The sequence below is a fragment of the Castanea sativa genome, chromosome 11 (genome assembly GCF_040712315.1).
Source record: "Castanea sativa cultivar Marrone di Chiusa Pesio chromosome 11, ASM4071231v1".
NCBI lineage: Eukaryota > Viridiplantae > Streptophyta > Magnoliopsida > Fagales > Fagaceae > Castanea > Castanea sativa.
The window spans coordinates 47,737,236-47,749,569 of NC_134023.1; the positions used below are offsets into that span (position 1 = coordinate 47,737,236).

At 38.6% G+C, this 12,334-nt stretch overlaps 1 protein-coding gene across 1 annotated transcript; it reads right to left on the bottom strand.

Annotated features, from left to right (window-relative positions):
* Nucleotides 1-4,006: 4,006 nt before the first annotated feature.
* Nucleotides 4,007-4,384, bottom strand: LOC142616611 (uncharacterized). Its single transcript, XM_075789428.1, has one exon. The coding sequence runs from the start codon at nt 4,382-4,384 to the stop codon at nt 4,007-4,009; it is 378 nt and encodes a 125-aa protein (XP_075645543.1).
* Nucleotides 4,385-12,334: the final 7,950 nt, after the last annotated feature.

A 12,334-nucleotide genomic window follows, 5' to 3' on the forward strand; every position in this document is an offset into this window, starting at 1 on the left:
TGGGGGCATTGTACGATTGACCATGTTGTAATCTTGGCTTTGGGGACATTTTGAATTGTTGTGTGTGTGTGTGTGTGTGTTTCTTTTTGACATGGTGCAATCTTGAACAATGTTGGTGGCTCATGGAATTTTGGCAATGTTGGCAATATGTGATGTTATTGAAAGAATTTTGGCTTGGATTTGGGGAGCATTGAAGTTGTGAAAAATTTGTTGTGTGGGCTTGGTTGAATAAATTCATGATGCATGTGGGAAATTTTGTTAGCATGTGTAAATTTTATTTCATGAACATGGAAAAAGTTTGTGTGTATGAGTATGGAAGAATTTTGTGGCGGCATTTTTTGCATTGGTCATGAAAATTTGGTTACGGCAAGCTTTTGTTGAGCATGAGATTTTGGTTATGGAAATATCTTTATTGGGTATGTGATGTTGGGTCATAAAAAAAAATTTGTAGTTGTGATTTTGGTCATAGGAAATTTTTGTGGTTGTGATTTTAGTTATAGGAAATTTTTGTGGTTGTGATTTTGGTTTATGTGAATATTTTGGGACATGTGATTTTGGTCATGTTGAACTTTTTGTTGGCATGAGATTTTTGTTGGGCATGGGATTTTTTGTTGGGCATGTGTAAATTTTTTGTTGGCATGGGATGATGGGTCAAACTTTGTTTTGCAGAATCTCAAAAGCCGAGGTAGCCTTCAAATACTAAAAGGCACATGGGAAATACTGTCTCTAGATATCAGGAACATTATTAATGATGCGGGCTTCGAAACTTTTTTCGAGGCTTTATTGAATCAGGAAACTCATGAGTATAAGGATCTCCAATTGCTCCTTGCTTTGTGAGAACAATTTTGGGACACTACTTGTACTTTCCGTTTTCTAGGCATTGGCGAAGTGATGTTGACACCTTACGTATTTTCTGTCATCATCGGCCTGAGATTGGGTGGTGAAAGAATCAAGATCAATAATTCCCTTACTCCAAAGGAAATTAAAAGACTTTTAGGCGTAGTGCCTTTGAAATTGAAGAGTAAAAATGTCTCTCTGATGTGGCTTTATGAAAATATGGAGAGTAGTAAAACTGTGGCCATGGGTACACGTATGTTCATGCTCCTCTTCATTGGGATTTTCTTGTGTCCAGACTCGGGCGGTACTGTGAGTTTGCGCTACCTGTGGAGTTTGAGAGATATTGACCAATCAAGAATTATGATTGAGGTGGCATGGCCTACGCGACCCTTTTGCACTTCATGAACCAGCTTTCTCGGCGTAGCCTCTCAAGCTTAGGTGGTGCTCCATTTGTTTGGCAGGTGAGGTTTGGATGTGAATTTTTTCAGGTTTGGATGTATGAATATTTTAGGGTCGGTCCTTAAGCTTCGTGCCTACATGGCAATATGAAGTGATGAATCCTGATGGATCGTACAGCTTCGTGCCTTTAGACAGGCCAGAGTACACCTCGAATGTCCCTTTGCCCGATTCAGTGTGTTCTTGAATTTTTAGTTCTTTCTCCTTATTTCTTCTTGGCTCATTGAATTGCTCATGATCTGGTAGATTTGTGCTTCAGGTCGATATTGATCTTGTGGAAGAAAGCATGCAGATGATTGGAAGCTTGCAATTGGTAGCACGAACTCAATCTTCTCAATATGTGATCAACGAAGCGAGCAAGGTATAAGATGATGCTTTCTGAGTGTCCTTGCTTGGACTTTTCTGATAATCGATCTATCACTTGACTTTGGTGACTTTTCAGGTGACTCAAATGGCAATGGCTGATTCCACCAGAAGATCTTTGGAGGAAAGGATTAGAAATCTTGAACTTGAGAACCAACAGCAAGAATCTTGATTCTATGGAAGTCAAGAAGGAAACACTGAAGGCAACTCTTCTAAAGGTGGATCGAGGAGGTCTTCGCGCAGGCGGATCCAAAGTCCCAATGATGCCTAATTTGTGTTTTTAACTTTTCCTGCAAAAACGAGAAGTGTTTCTTAGACAAATTTTTATTAATTTTAACCTTTAGCTCTTTTTCCTTTGAATTGCTTTTGATCTTTTTTTGGAACTTTAAATGAGACAATTTTAGAGTTCATCTGATGAAATCTTGTAATACCAACTTAACCTTATCTTGAGTTAGGCATGTCTGAATGCCCCAGTTTAACCAAAAAAATCTTTTCGAGTGGTTAACAGGGTAAAAAATGGACCTAAAAAGTGCCTGAAAATGCAAAACAACACAAATGAGCATCAGTGGAGCTAAGTGTCGTTCAGCACATTTAGAGTGCCAAATGGCACTATATCACACCACCGGGATCCTATGAAACTTTTAGAGGGAATTAAGGCTTTGAGGAATGTCAAAATCAAGTGAGACTTCCTTCGTGAGACTGTGAAATTCTAGGATCATGAAGATCATGTGTTCCAGTTTAAGACTGCTGAACTCTGCCCAACATTGAAGAATTTTCCGCTATCTGGGCTATGATCCAAGCAAGAAATTCGTAGCAGTTTCCTGTGATCCCAGGCATAGGGAATCTTTGTCTAATGCTCTAGGTCTTCCTACTTCCATTACTAGTAGCATGGTTGAAGGACATATGGTGAATATTCATATGCTTCTTTCCAGATTGATCAATAAACGCTCTTACAAAGTGGTTGACAACATGTAGAAGAATTTTGGCTTAGCTCTCTGCTTTGTGGGAAAATTCTTACTTTGCTCTAGAAGGCCTGGCTTTGTGGATACTCAAGCCATAAGTGTTGTAATTCAAATTAAGGATGGTGATAATCTTGTTTCTCTGATCTTGGCAGAAACTCTTCTAGGACTGGACTCTGTATTTCATGGTGGAGAGTCTCAAAACTTTCTTGGGATTCTCTTAACTTTGCAAATATGGCTGATGGAACTACTGGTTATGATTGCCAGGCCTACAGCTGGTAATCATGGTCCTAGCAGTTTTCTTAGTAGGACTGTCATCAAAATTGAGTGCCAAATTAAGAGTGACTGGGTGAAATTTTTGAACAAGAAGTCCAATGCCTCAATTCGATGGAATTGCTATTGGTGGAAGTGTCCACCTCCTCTACTACGGTCTCCAAGTTCTGATCACATCTTCATAGTTGGATTAAGGAGGGCAACTTTTTATAAGGCGGATAGACTCTTGAGGCAATTCCAATATGAGCAAGGAATGCCCGGTGGAAAAGGAAAAAAACCTTTCACTCCTGTGGACACAAATCCTACTTCTATAAGGAACATGTTGTTGGGCTTGGAGATGGCTGACCAAGTGGATCAGTCTTTTGTCAAGGTTCACTTTCACAAGATGACTACAATATACTCTAACTGGCTAGTGAACAAGATTGTGACAAAGAGGCTAACATGATTGCTATGAGAAAACAATTCCTCAGAGACAACCGAGAAAGACACGAGACTGACAATTATGAATCTAAAAGGAGGGACTCAGATGACAAAGTATTCAACATAGATGAAAGCAATAGTCAACCCAAAGAGAAAAGACTAAAGAAAAAATGATCATTTTATTTTTGGCTTTGAACATGTTTATTTTAAAAGTTGATGTGAAATTCTCATGTTTAGGAATTATTTAGGACTTGCAGGTTAAGGTAACTATTTAAGGTTCATGTTTTTGGGGTTTTTTTTATTTTTTTATTTAGGGTTTGGTTTTTTGGATTTTGTGTAATGACATAGTTTAATGGAATGGTTGAATTTTGGAACAAAAATTGCTTAATAGGCCAATGGTGGGTTTGGGAAAGTTGTGATTGGACCAATGCATGGTTGCCTGGTAGAAGGATTAGGTCATCATGTAGTTCATTTTTATTTGCCTTAATTTTTGCCTTGGCCGCCCTTTTGGGTTTTCAACCTAACAGACTCTCTCACACTCTTTTTTTTTACTCTCTTGTTGCGTAGATTGCCCTTTCGAGTTTTCAACCTACCCCCTCTCTTTTTTTCTTTTCTTTTTTTCTTTTTTAAAACAAACCTATGAATGGAGGTAGCATAATTTACAACCACTCCAAATGTGGTATTTTGAGACTACCACCTCAGACGTGGTACTTCTTCAATTGATCCATGTTGGTTGGCTTGGTGAAAGGATTTGCATCTAAATCCATCAACCTTACTGCTCCTCCAGAGTATATCTGCTTGATAATGTATGGGCCTGCCCAATTTTGCTTGAATTTCCCATTTGCATCTTGGTTCGAGGCTCGGATCTCTTTTAGCACTAAATCTCCCATCTTCAAATCTCTGGTTCTCACTTTTTTGTTAAAAGCTTTCCTGAGCCTCCTTTGATAGCCCTGAATGTGATACAGGGCCTTGAGTCTTTTCTCATCTAGTATGCATAACTGGTCATATATGCTTTGCAACCAGTCTACTTCAGGGATTTCACTCTCTAACACTGTTCTCAATGAATGAACACCCATTTCAATGGGGAGGACTACTTTCATCTCATACACCAATGAATAAGGAATGGCTCCTGTGGAAGATTGAATTGATGTTCCATACCCCTAATGTGCATAGCGTAACTGTAGGTGCCAGTCCTTGTAGTTTTTTGTGCTCTTCTCCAAGATTCGCCCTATATTTTTGTTTGCAGCCTCAACTGATCCATTAGTCTGAGGATGGTAAGGTGAAGACTTGTGGTGCTGAATGTTGAACTGTCGTAGCAGCTTCTCTATTTCTCCTTTGAAATGTGTTAGGACATATGTGAATGATGTTAGGAATATATGTCAATTAGAATTGGCTAATCCTTTGACAAAACGCACTTTACTTGTAATTGGGTAGATCTAGGATGTGTTTAATACTTCAAGGAACAAGAGTTCAAGTCCAAGTATTGAAGCCATGAAAATCTGTCCAAGAAACAAGTGAAGAAGTGCTGGATTTTAAAACTCGATAGCTAGCACCTATCGAGGTTAAAAGGCTGCTTTAGCCCGATGCTCAACAGCCCTATCTATCAAGACTTATGAAAATCAGTTTTCAGATTTGATTTCACTCTAATCTGTGTGTACATGTTTAGGCTTTCTTTTCTCACAACCCTAAACATATATAAGGATTATTTTAAGGGCCATCAAAGGATTATTTTGTTCATGTAAATTGTGACCGAGACAGAATTTGTCCTAGTTCATCTTTCTCTTGAAGAAGCTACTGCGTTTGTACGACGTTGGATTTTGTGACCAAGGAGCTTCGCGATCTTCATCGTGTTGATGAACTGAAGAACTTTGCAACCAACATCTTTCTCAAGTTGGTGAGTAAGCCGCGTATAGGGATCCACACATCTATTAGTTAGTCACATACTAGGAGTCGTGCATTGAAAATGAGAGATTGTCGCTACAGAACAAGTCCAATTGTGTATTGGAGTAAGGGTTCAACTATAGGTTGGTATAAGGTACTAGTGGATTCTCGAGAGTGGTGACCTTAAATTCACCTGGTGGGGTTTTGCCTCGGTGGTTTTCCCCATTCATAAACAAATCACCGTGTCAACTTTATTTTCCGCTGCATATTAAGTTAGTTGGTGAATTGTTTGTCCTACCACGCATTTTGCATGTTAATTGAATTAATTAATTAACTTGGCTAATTAATCAGTTAATTTATCACAAGGGCTCAATACATTCTTGGCCTATCAAGTGGTATCAGAGTAGGCACACTCTGATTAGGGTTAATCTTTGTTGTGAGATCTATTAAGCCCTGTTGTCATGGCTGCTATTGGCAAGAAAAGATCTTTTATTTCAATTACATCTTGTTTGTGTAATCTCTATTTAATTGAGTTTCTCAGAAAATGCAAGTCTAAAAGTTATTTGAAAGCTATCATGATGATGATTGAAAAAGATCTTAATATGACAAAGAAGAAACTAGACTGCCTCAGAATGAAAATGTGCAGAGGAGTTCATCTGAGAAGAGTGAAGGTTAAAGGCTTTGTCCATAAATGGCAGATGAAAGAGAATACCATTCCTACAGATTTGTCATCAAAGCATGAGGTGTACTTTATGATGAAGTCTACGTTCAAGGTAATGGACACATGTTTGTGGTACCTTGACAGTGGATGCTCACGACACATGACTGGAAACCGCTCTTTCTTTAAGGTTTCTGAGTCTAAGAAATGTGGTAATGTCACTTTAGGTGATGGGAGCAAATCAAAACTTAAAGGAAAGGGAACCATCTCTCTACCTGGACTGCTAGACATTGAAAATGTGCTATATGTAGAAAGTCTGAGAGTGAACTTGTTGAACATAAGTCAGATATGTGATCAAGACTTTAAGGTGTTATTCTCAAAAGGGAAATGTCTTATGTTGGATGAATCTGGAAATCATAAGTGGTGTTCGCACTCTAGACAATTGTTATGGTCTGGTCCCTAATGCTGATATTGTGTGCAATAGTATTCGTTTGCCAAATAAAGATCTATGGCACCAAAGGATGGGACATGCTAGTTACAAACATCAGTGTTGGGGATGCCAAAGCTCAGTAGAGTGAAAAATGTTGTGTGCGGACCATGCCAGCTTGGGAAATAGACAAAAGCTAAACATCCAAGCACTCAGACATTCGCTACATCTAGACCATTGGAGCTACTACATCTGGATCTCATAGGTCCAACTAGAATCGAGTCTCTTGGTGGGAAGAGATACATCATGGTTATGGTAGATGATTTCACTAGGTACACTTGGGTCATTTTTCTAAGATCCAAGTCAGATGCTTTTGAGCACATTAAAGCCTTGTGCACATTGAAGCCTTGTGCACAAGATTGCAAAATGAGAAGAGCTTAAAGATTGATCAAATTCGAAGTGATCACGGTAAAGAATTCGAAAACTCGTACATAGAGTCTTTGTGCACTAGATCAGGTATATTTCAAGAATTCTCTGCTCCTATTACTCCTTAGAAAAATGGTATAGTAGAAAGAAAGAACAGGGTTATTCAGGAGATGGCTAGAGTCATGTCGCACAACAAGGATGTAGCTAGAAACTTGTGGGGAGAAGCCATCAACACTGCATGTCATACAGTTAATAGGGTGTATTTCAAACCCGGTACCAAAAAGACTCCCTATGAGCTATGGAAGGGAAGGAAGCCGAATGTTAAGTATTTCAGAATCTTTGGAAGTACTTGTTTTATTCTCAATAATAGAGGGAATGTGGGAAAATTTTACTCCCGAAGCGATGAAGGAATATTTTTGGGATACTCCTTTACAGGCAAGGCTTATCGGGTATACAACAAGAGAACCAAGAATGTGATGGAAACTGTAAATGTTGTTATCGATGAAGCTTCAGAGTCCGATTCTAAGAAAATTAGTGAGGAAATCCCCAAAGAAATTCTTCCTCCCAAGCCTAAGGACGTTCAAGAACTTGTTGATCAAGAGCCTGCATCTCCAAGTACTCCCAATACTCCAAGTGTTGTAGAAGGTTCAGCAGACATATCTACCTCACCTGATTCTGAATCTCATAAAGAGAAAGGACCCTCCTCCAGAATTAAGCTGAATCATTCTCCTAAAATTATTGTGGAAAACATGAATGAACTTACACTAAGGAAACGTACAGTTGATAAATGTGTTGCTAACTTTGTGTCATATTCTTGTTATTTGTTGCAAGTTGAACCCACCAAGGTTGAGGAAGCTCTTCTAGATGAAAACTGGGTTGAAGCTATGCATGATGAACTGTTTTAGTTTCAAAGGAATGATGTCTAGATTCTAGTACCTAGACCGGAGGGTGAGCCCATCATTGGCACAAAGTGGATTTTTCGCAATAAGACTGATGAGGAGGGTAACATGGTCCACAACAAGGCCCATCTTGTGGCTCAAGGATACTCTCAAATGGATGAAGGGGACTATGATGAGACATTTGTTCCAGTAGCCCATATGGAGTCCATTTGAAGTTCAAGCTTTACCAAATGGATGTCAAGACTGCTTTCTTAAATGGGTTCCTTAAAAAAGATGTCTCTGTGGCTCAACCAAAAGGATTCATTGATCCCCACACAATACTTAGTCTCACATGGGTTTATAAGAGGAAAGGCTAATCAAACTCTCTTCATCAAAAGGGAAGACGGCAAGTTGATAGTTACTTTAGTCTATGTTGATGATATCATCTTTGGGTCAACAAAGGATGAACTTGCTCATGGTTTCTCCAAACTCATGCAAGCCGAGTTCGATATGAGCATGATTGGAGAGTTATATCACTTCCTTGGATTGCAGATTTGTCAACAAGAGTCAGGTATATTCATATCTCAATCTAAATATGCTAAAAATCTTGTGAAAAAGTTTGGTTTGGAATCTGCTAGTTCTGTTAGAACCCCTATGAGCCCAAATGTTAAACTCATTATTGATTTGTTGGGAAAAAGTGTCGATCTGTCTCTTTATAGAAGCATGATAGGTAGTCTTCTTTACCTTACTGCTAGTAGACCTGACATTAGTTATAGTGTGGGAGTGTATGCTAGATATCAGGCTAATCCCAAAGAATCCCATATGACTGCTTTGAAAAGAATCATAAAGTATGTCAAAACCACTGCCGATTTTGGTGTGTGGTATAGCAAGGGCACAAATAATGTCTTAGCTGGGTATTCTGATGTTGACTAGGCTGGGAATGCTGATGATAGAAAGAGTACTTCGGGGGGTTGTTTTTATATGGGTAATAATCTTGTTTCCTGAATGAGCAAAAAGAAAAAACCATCTCATTATCCACTGCAGAGGCTGAATACATCGCTGCCGGTAGCTGTTGCACTCAACTTCTTTGGATGCAAAAACTCCTCCTTGATTATGGTATTCGTCAAGAACATCTCACTATCTATTGTAATAATACCAGTGCCATCAATATCTCTAAAAATCGTGTTCAACATTCTCAAACTAAACACAAAGATTTGACATCACCTCATTCGTGAGCTTGTTGAAGATGGTACCCTCACTCTTGATTTCATTCATACTGATGATCAGAAGGCTGATTTGTTCACCAAACCTCTTGATAGCAAACGGTTTGAATTCCTTCGTCAAAACATCGGTGTTATCTCCATGGATTGATCTTTTCTTCTTCTCATCCTTCCTCATGCATTTGCATCTAGTTTTTATAATATGCTGTGTTAAACATGTTTTTGTTTGTTTTTGTTTTCAATTTTGCTTTTGTTTTTCTTAAAAAATTTGAAAAAAAAATCATAAAAATACAAAAATAGTGTGTGTTTTGTGTACATTGGTACTTGTGTACCTTGGATGGCCATTGAAACAAAGTTTTCTAAACTTTGTGTCTTTTATAGCTTAGATGAGCATTTCTATGCACGACTGAGCAAGTGAGCTTTGTGGCTCGTGTTTTGTGATGAGTAAGATTAAGTAATCTCTTGTACTTAACACTCGTATCACTTTTTTTGACAGGAAAGAGAAAATAATCCTAAGAGAAAGGCATAAATAACAATCTCACCATTGTTGCTCGCCAATCATGAAATGACATCTGTATGCTTTGGCATAGCAAAAGTGCAATGTCAAAAGTTTAACATAATTAATTATTTCTTTTCTCTCTCTTATATACCCATGCATGGTTTGCTTAAAAAGAAAAATATGCAAAAAAATAAATAAATAAAAGCAAAAGGAATCAATATGCTTTATATATGATTGCAAGTGTGTCTTCTAGGAGATATGGGAGTTATAGGATGTACCTCGAAGGTGATAGTCCCCATCAAGCAGTTATGATCAAGTGTGAGTTAAATTGATTTGCTCATATCTTAAATCGTCATAACATGTAGACACTTGTGCAATCTTGCGATGTTTTTACACACAACACGCAACATTCTTTTCTACTTTTAATACATGTGCAAGTACAATGTGATTTGGCCATTACAAGGAATACATGTGTTAATGTATGCTCACTTATTTTTTAAATATAAAATTGGTTCGACTTGTCTAGTGTGTGTGTTTGTTTTGGAACTATATGCTTGAAATTTTTTTGTTATGAGATGTTTTTGAGAGCTTAAAATGTTGTTTGGATCCTTGGTTAAGTAGCATGTTTGATTGCATTCATGTCTGTGTTTTTATCTTATTTGAAAAACTGTTTTTGAGCAATCTCGACAGCTTCTCGATACCTCTCGACAGCTAGGCTATCTATCGAGCCTCTTGATCTTCCTTTCTCGACAACTGTTATCGCAATTTCGATTCATCAAAGTTTTTAAGAATTTGTCTCGATAGCTTCTCGACAGCTTCTCGATCCATCGAGAAAGTTTCTATCTCCTTGATAGCTTCTCGATCCATTAAGGTTCTTTTACCGTGGACACCTCTCGATAGCTCCTCGATAGCTCTATCCATCGAGATTTAAAGCTCGACACCTCTCGATCCATCAAGCTTTATGATTTCTATATATAGGCTTCAGTGCGATTTTCTCTCATTTCTCTCTGATTTCTCTCGACGGAAACTCTCTTTTCTCTCCCCCAAACACTTCCCAATCAACATCTTCATCTTCCCCACTCAATCTGCGGTCTCAAGGGTGTTTTCCTCATCTGGTATGATCTTCATTCCTTCATATATCATGCATTTCATCTTTTTGACTTAACTTTTGGGGTTTTTGAAAGATTTTGGGATTTTTCAAAATTAATGAGGTTTTTGCAAAACTTTTGGGATGGGTTTTGTTCAAATGATCTTAAAAAGTTAATGCATTGCATCACATATGCAAATTTAACAAAGATTCATGCATTTTAGATGTGTGTTTACCTTGCTGCAATGATGTGTGCTAGTAGGTTTGGATTGGGCTGAGCCCATGATGTTTTTATTGTTGCATATCACATGTTCATGCATTTTTTATGCGTACGTACCTTCTTTTTCTATCTTTTGATATTAATTGTGTTAGTACTTTTCTGCTTGTCTCTCTCTCTCTCTCATTCTTTCGGTTAGTCTGCATCATGGCACCTAAACGTAAATCCACTCCCTTCCGAGGCATCTACTTCTGATTCTACCCTTTCTCACGTTCGGTTCCGTGATGAGAAAGCTCGCAAGGACTTCTCGGAGAACTTTTCTCGACAAGGCATTCATTTAAAACGCCAAGTTATCCTATCGGACTTTTCCGATACTGACCTTCCCACTGTCATCTACAATAGGGGTTGGGAGTCACTATGTGACGTCCCAGTCACTTGTCCATCCATGATCATACAGGAGTTTTACTCCAATATGCATGGATTTGATTATTCTATACCTCATTTTATCACTTGCGTTTGAGGTACGCACATTGTAGTCATTCCAGATCTTATATCCGATGTGCTACACGTACCGAGGGTAGCGCATCCTAACTACCCCGGCTATGATCGTCTTAAGGTTGTGTCTAAAGACGAACCCATGTCTCTATTTTGTGAGACACCTTCATCTTGGGGTGGACATCAAAACACCCATTGCTCGGCCTTTCCTAAAGGCCAAGGTTCCTTAACATGGTGATGACATTCGTTCTCCATCCATTGTCTCACTATAACTCTATCACAGAGCCTCATGCTCAATTTTTGTTATCCCTCTTAAGGGACCTTACTATAAACTTCCCTTCTCACTTCATTCTCTCCCTTATAAATGTATATGGGGATACGGCGACCTGTGATAAGCTTATCTTTCCTTCTGATATCACTAGGATCCTTCGCCACTTTTTTGTCTCCTTTTCCATGTCAAATCACTTCTTCGTGATGTGTGCCATTGATGAGGCGACCGTTAGACGGAGTGAGGCCCATCTTCGACCGAAGTGACCACGGACTGAGACGGCGACTCCTCTGGCTTCTTCAGCTCCATCCACATTCGCTCTTTCTTCTTTCACGGATGGTGTGACGCTCGAGGCGATCATGGCGTAGCTTCAGCGCATGGATGCTCACCTTGACACTCTCAGTAATGAGTTATGTTAGGTGAACACCTATGTCGGTTGTATTGCACAACGATAGGTTCGCCTTGGTGGTTTTGTAGAGTCTCCCTCTCCTTCTTCAGAGGCTTCTGAGAATAAGGACGATGGTGGTGACTCCAATGGTGATGAGGATGATAGTGCTAGCTCTTCCAACGACGAGGAGATGACTGCTTCTCAGTGACTTCCCTTTGTCATTCGTGACAAAAAGGGGGAGTAGTTTTGGGTATGAGAATAGTCATGTACTTAAGGGGAGAGTTAGTATAGGAGTGTAGGAGATATTTTTGTTAGGGGGAGTGCTTAGTGTTTTTATCTTTAAGGGATGTAGTGAGGACTCTTTGTATCTTTCTCTTTTCTTTATTTTTAAATACATTGTTCTTACATTGTGATAGAAAAACTTGTACTCATTATTGATATATATATATATATATATATATATATATATTGAGGTTGTTATTACAGTTTCACCTATCTCTTCATGTGTTGTTTTTTCTCTCTCTTTATGCACATGCTTCTTATTACTTGTATGCAATTTTTTATTTCTATTTCACACTAAGA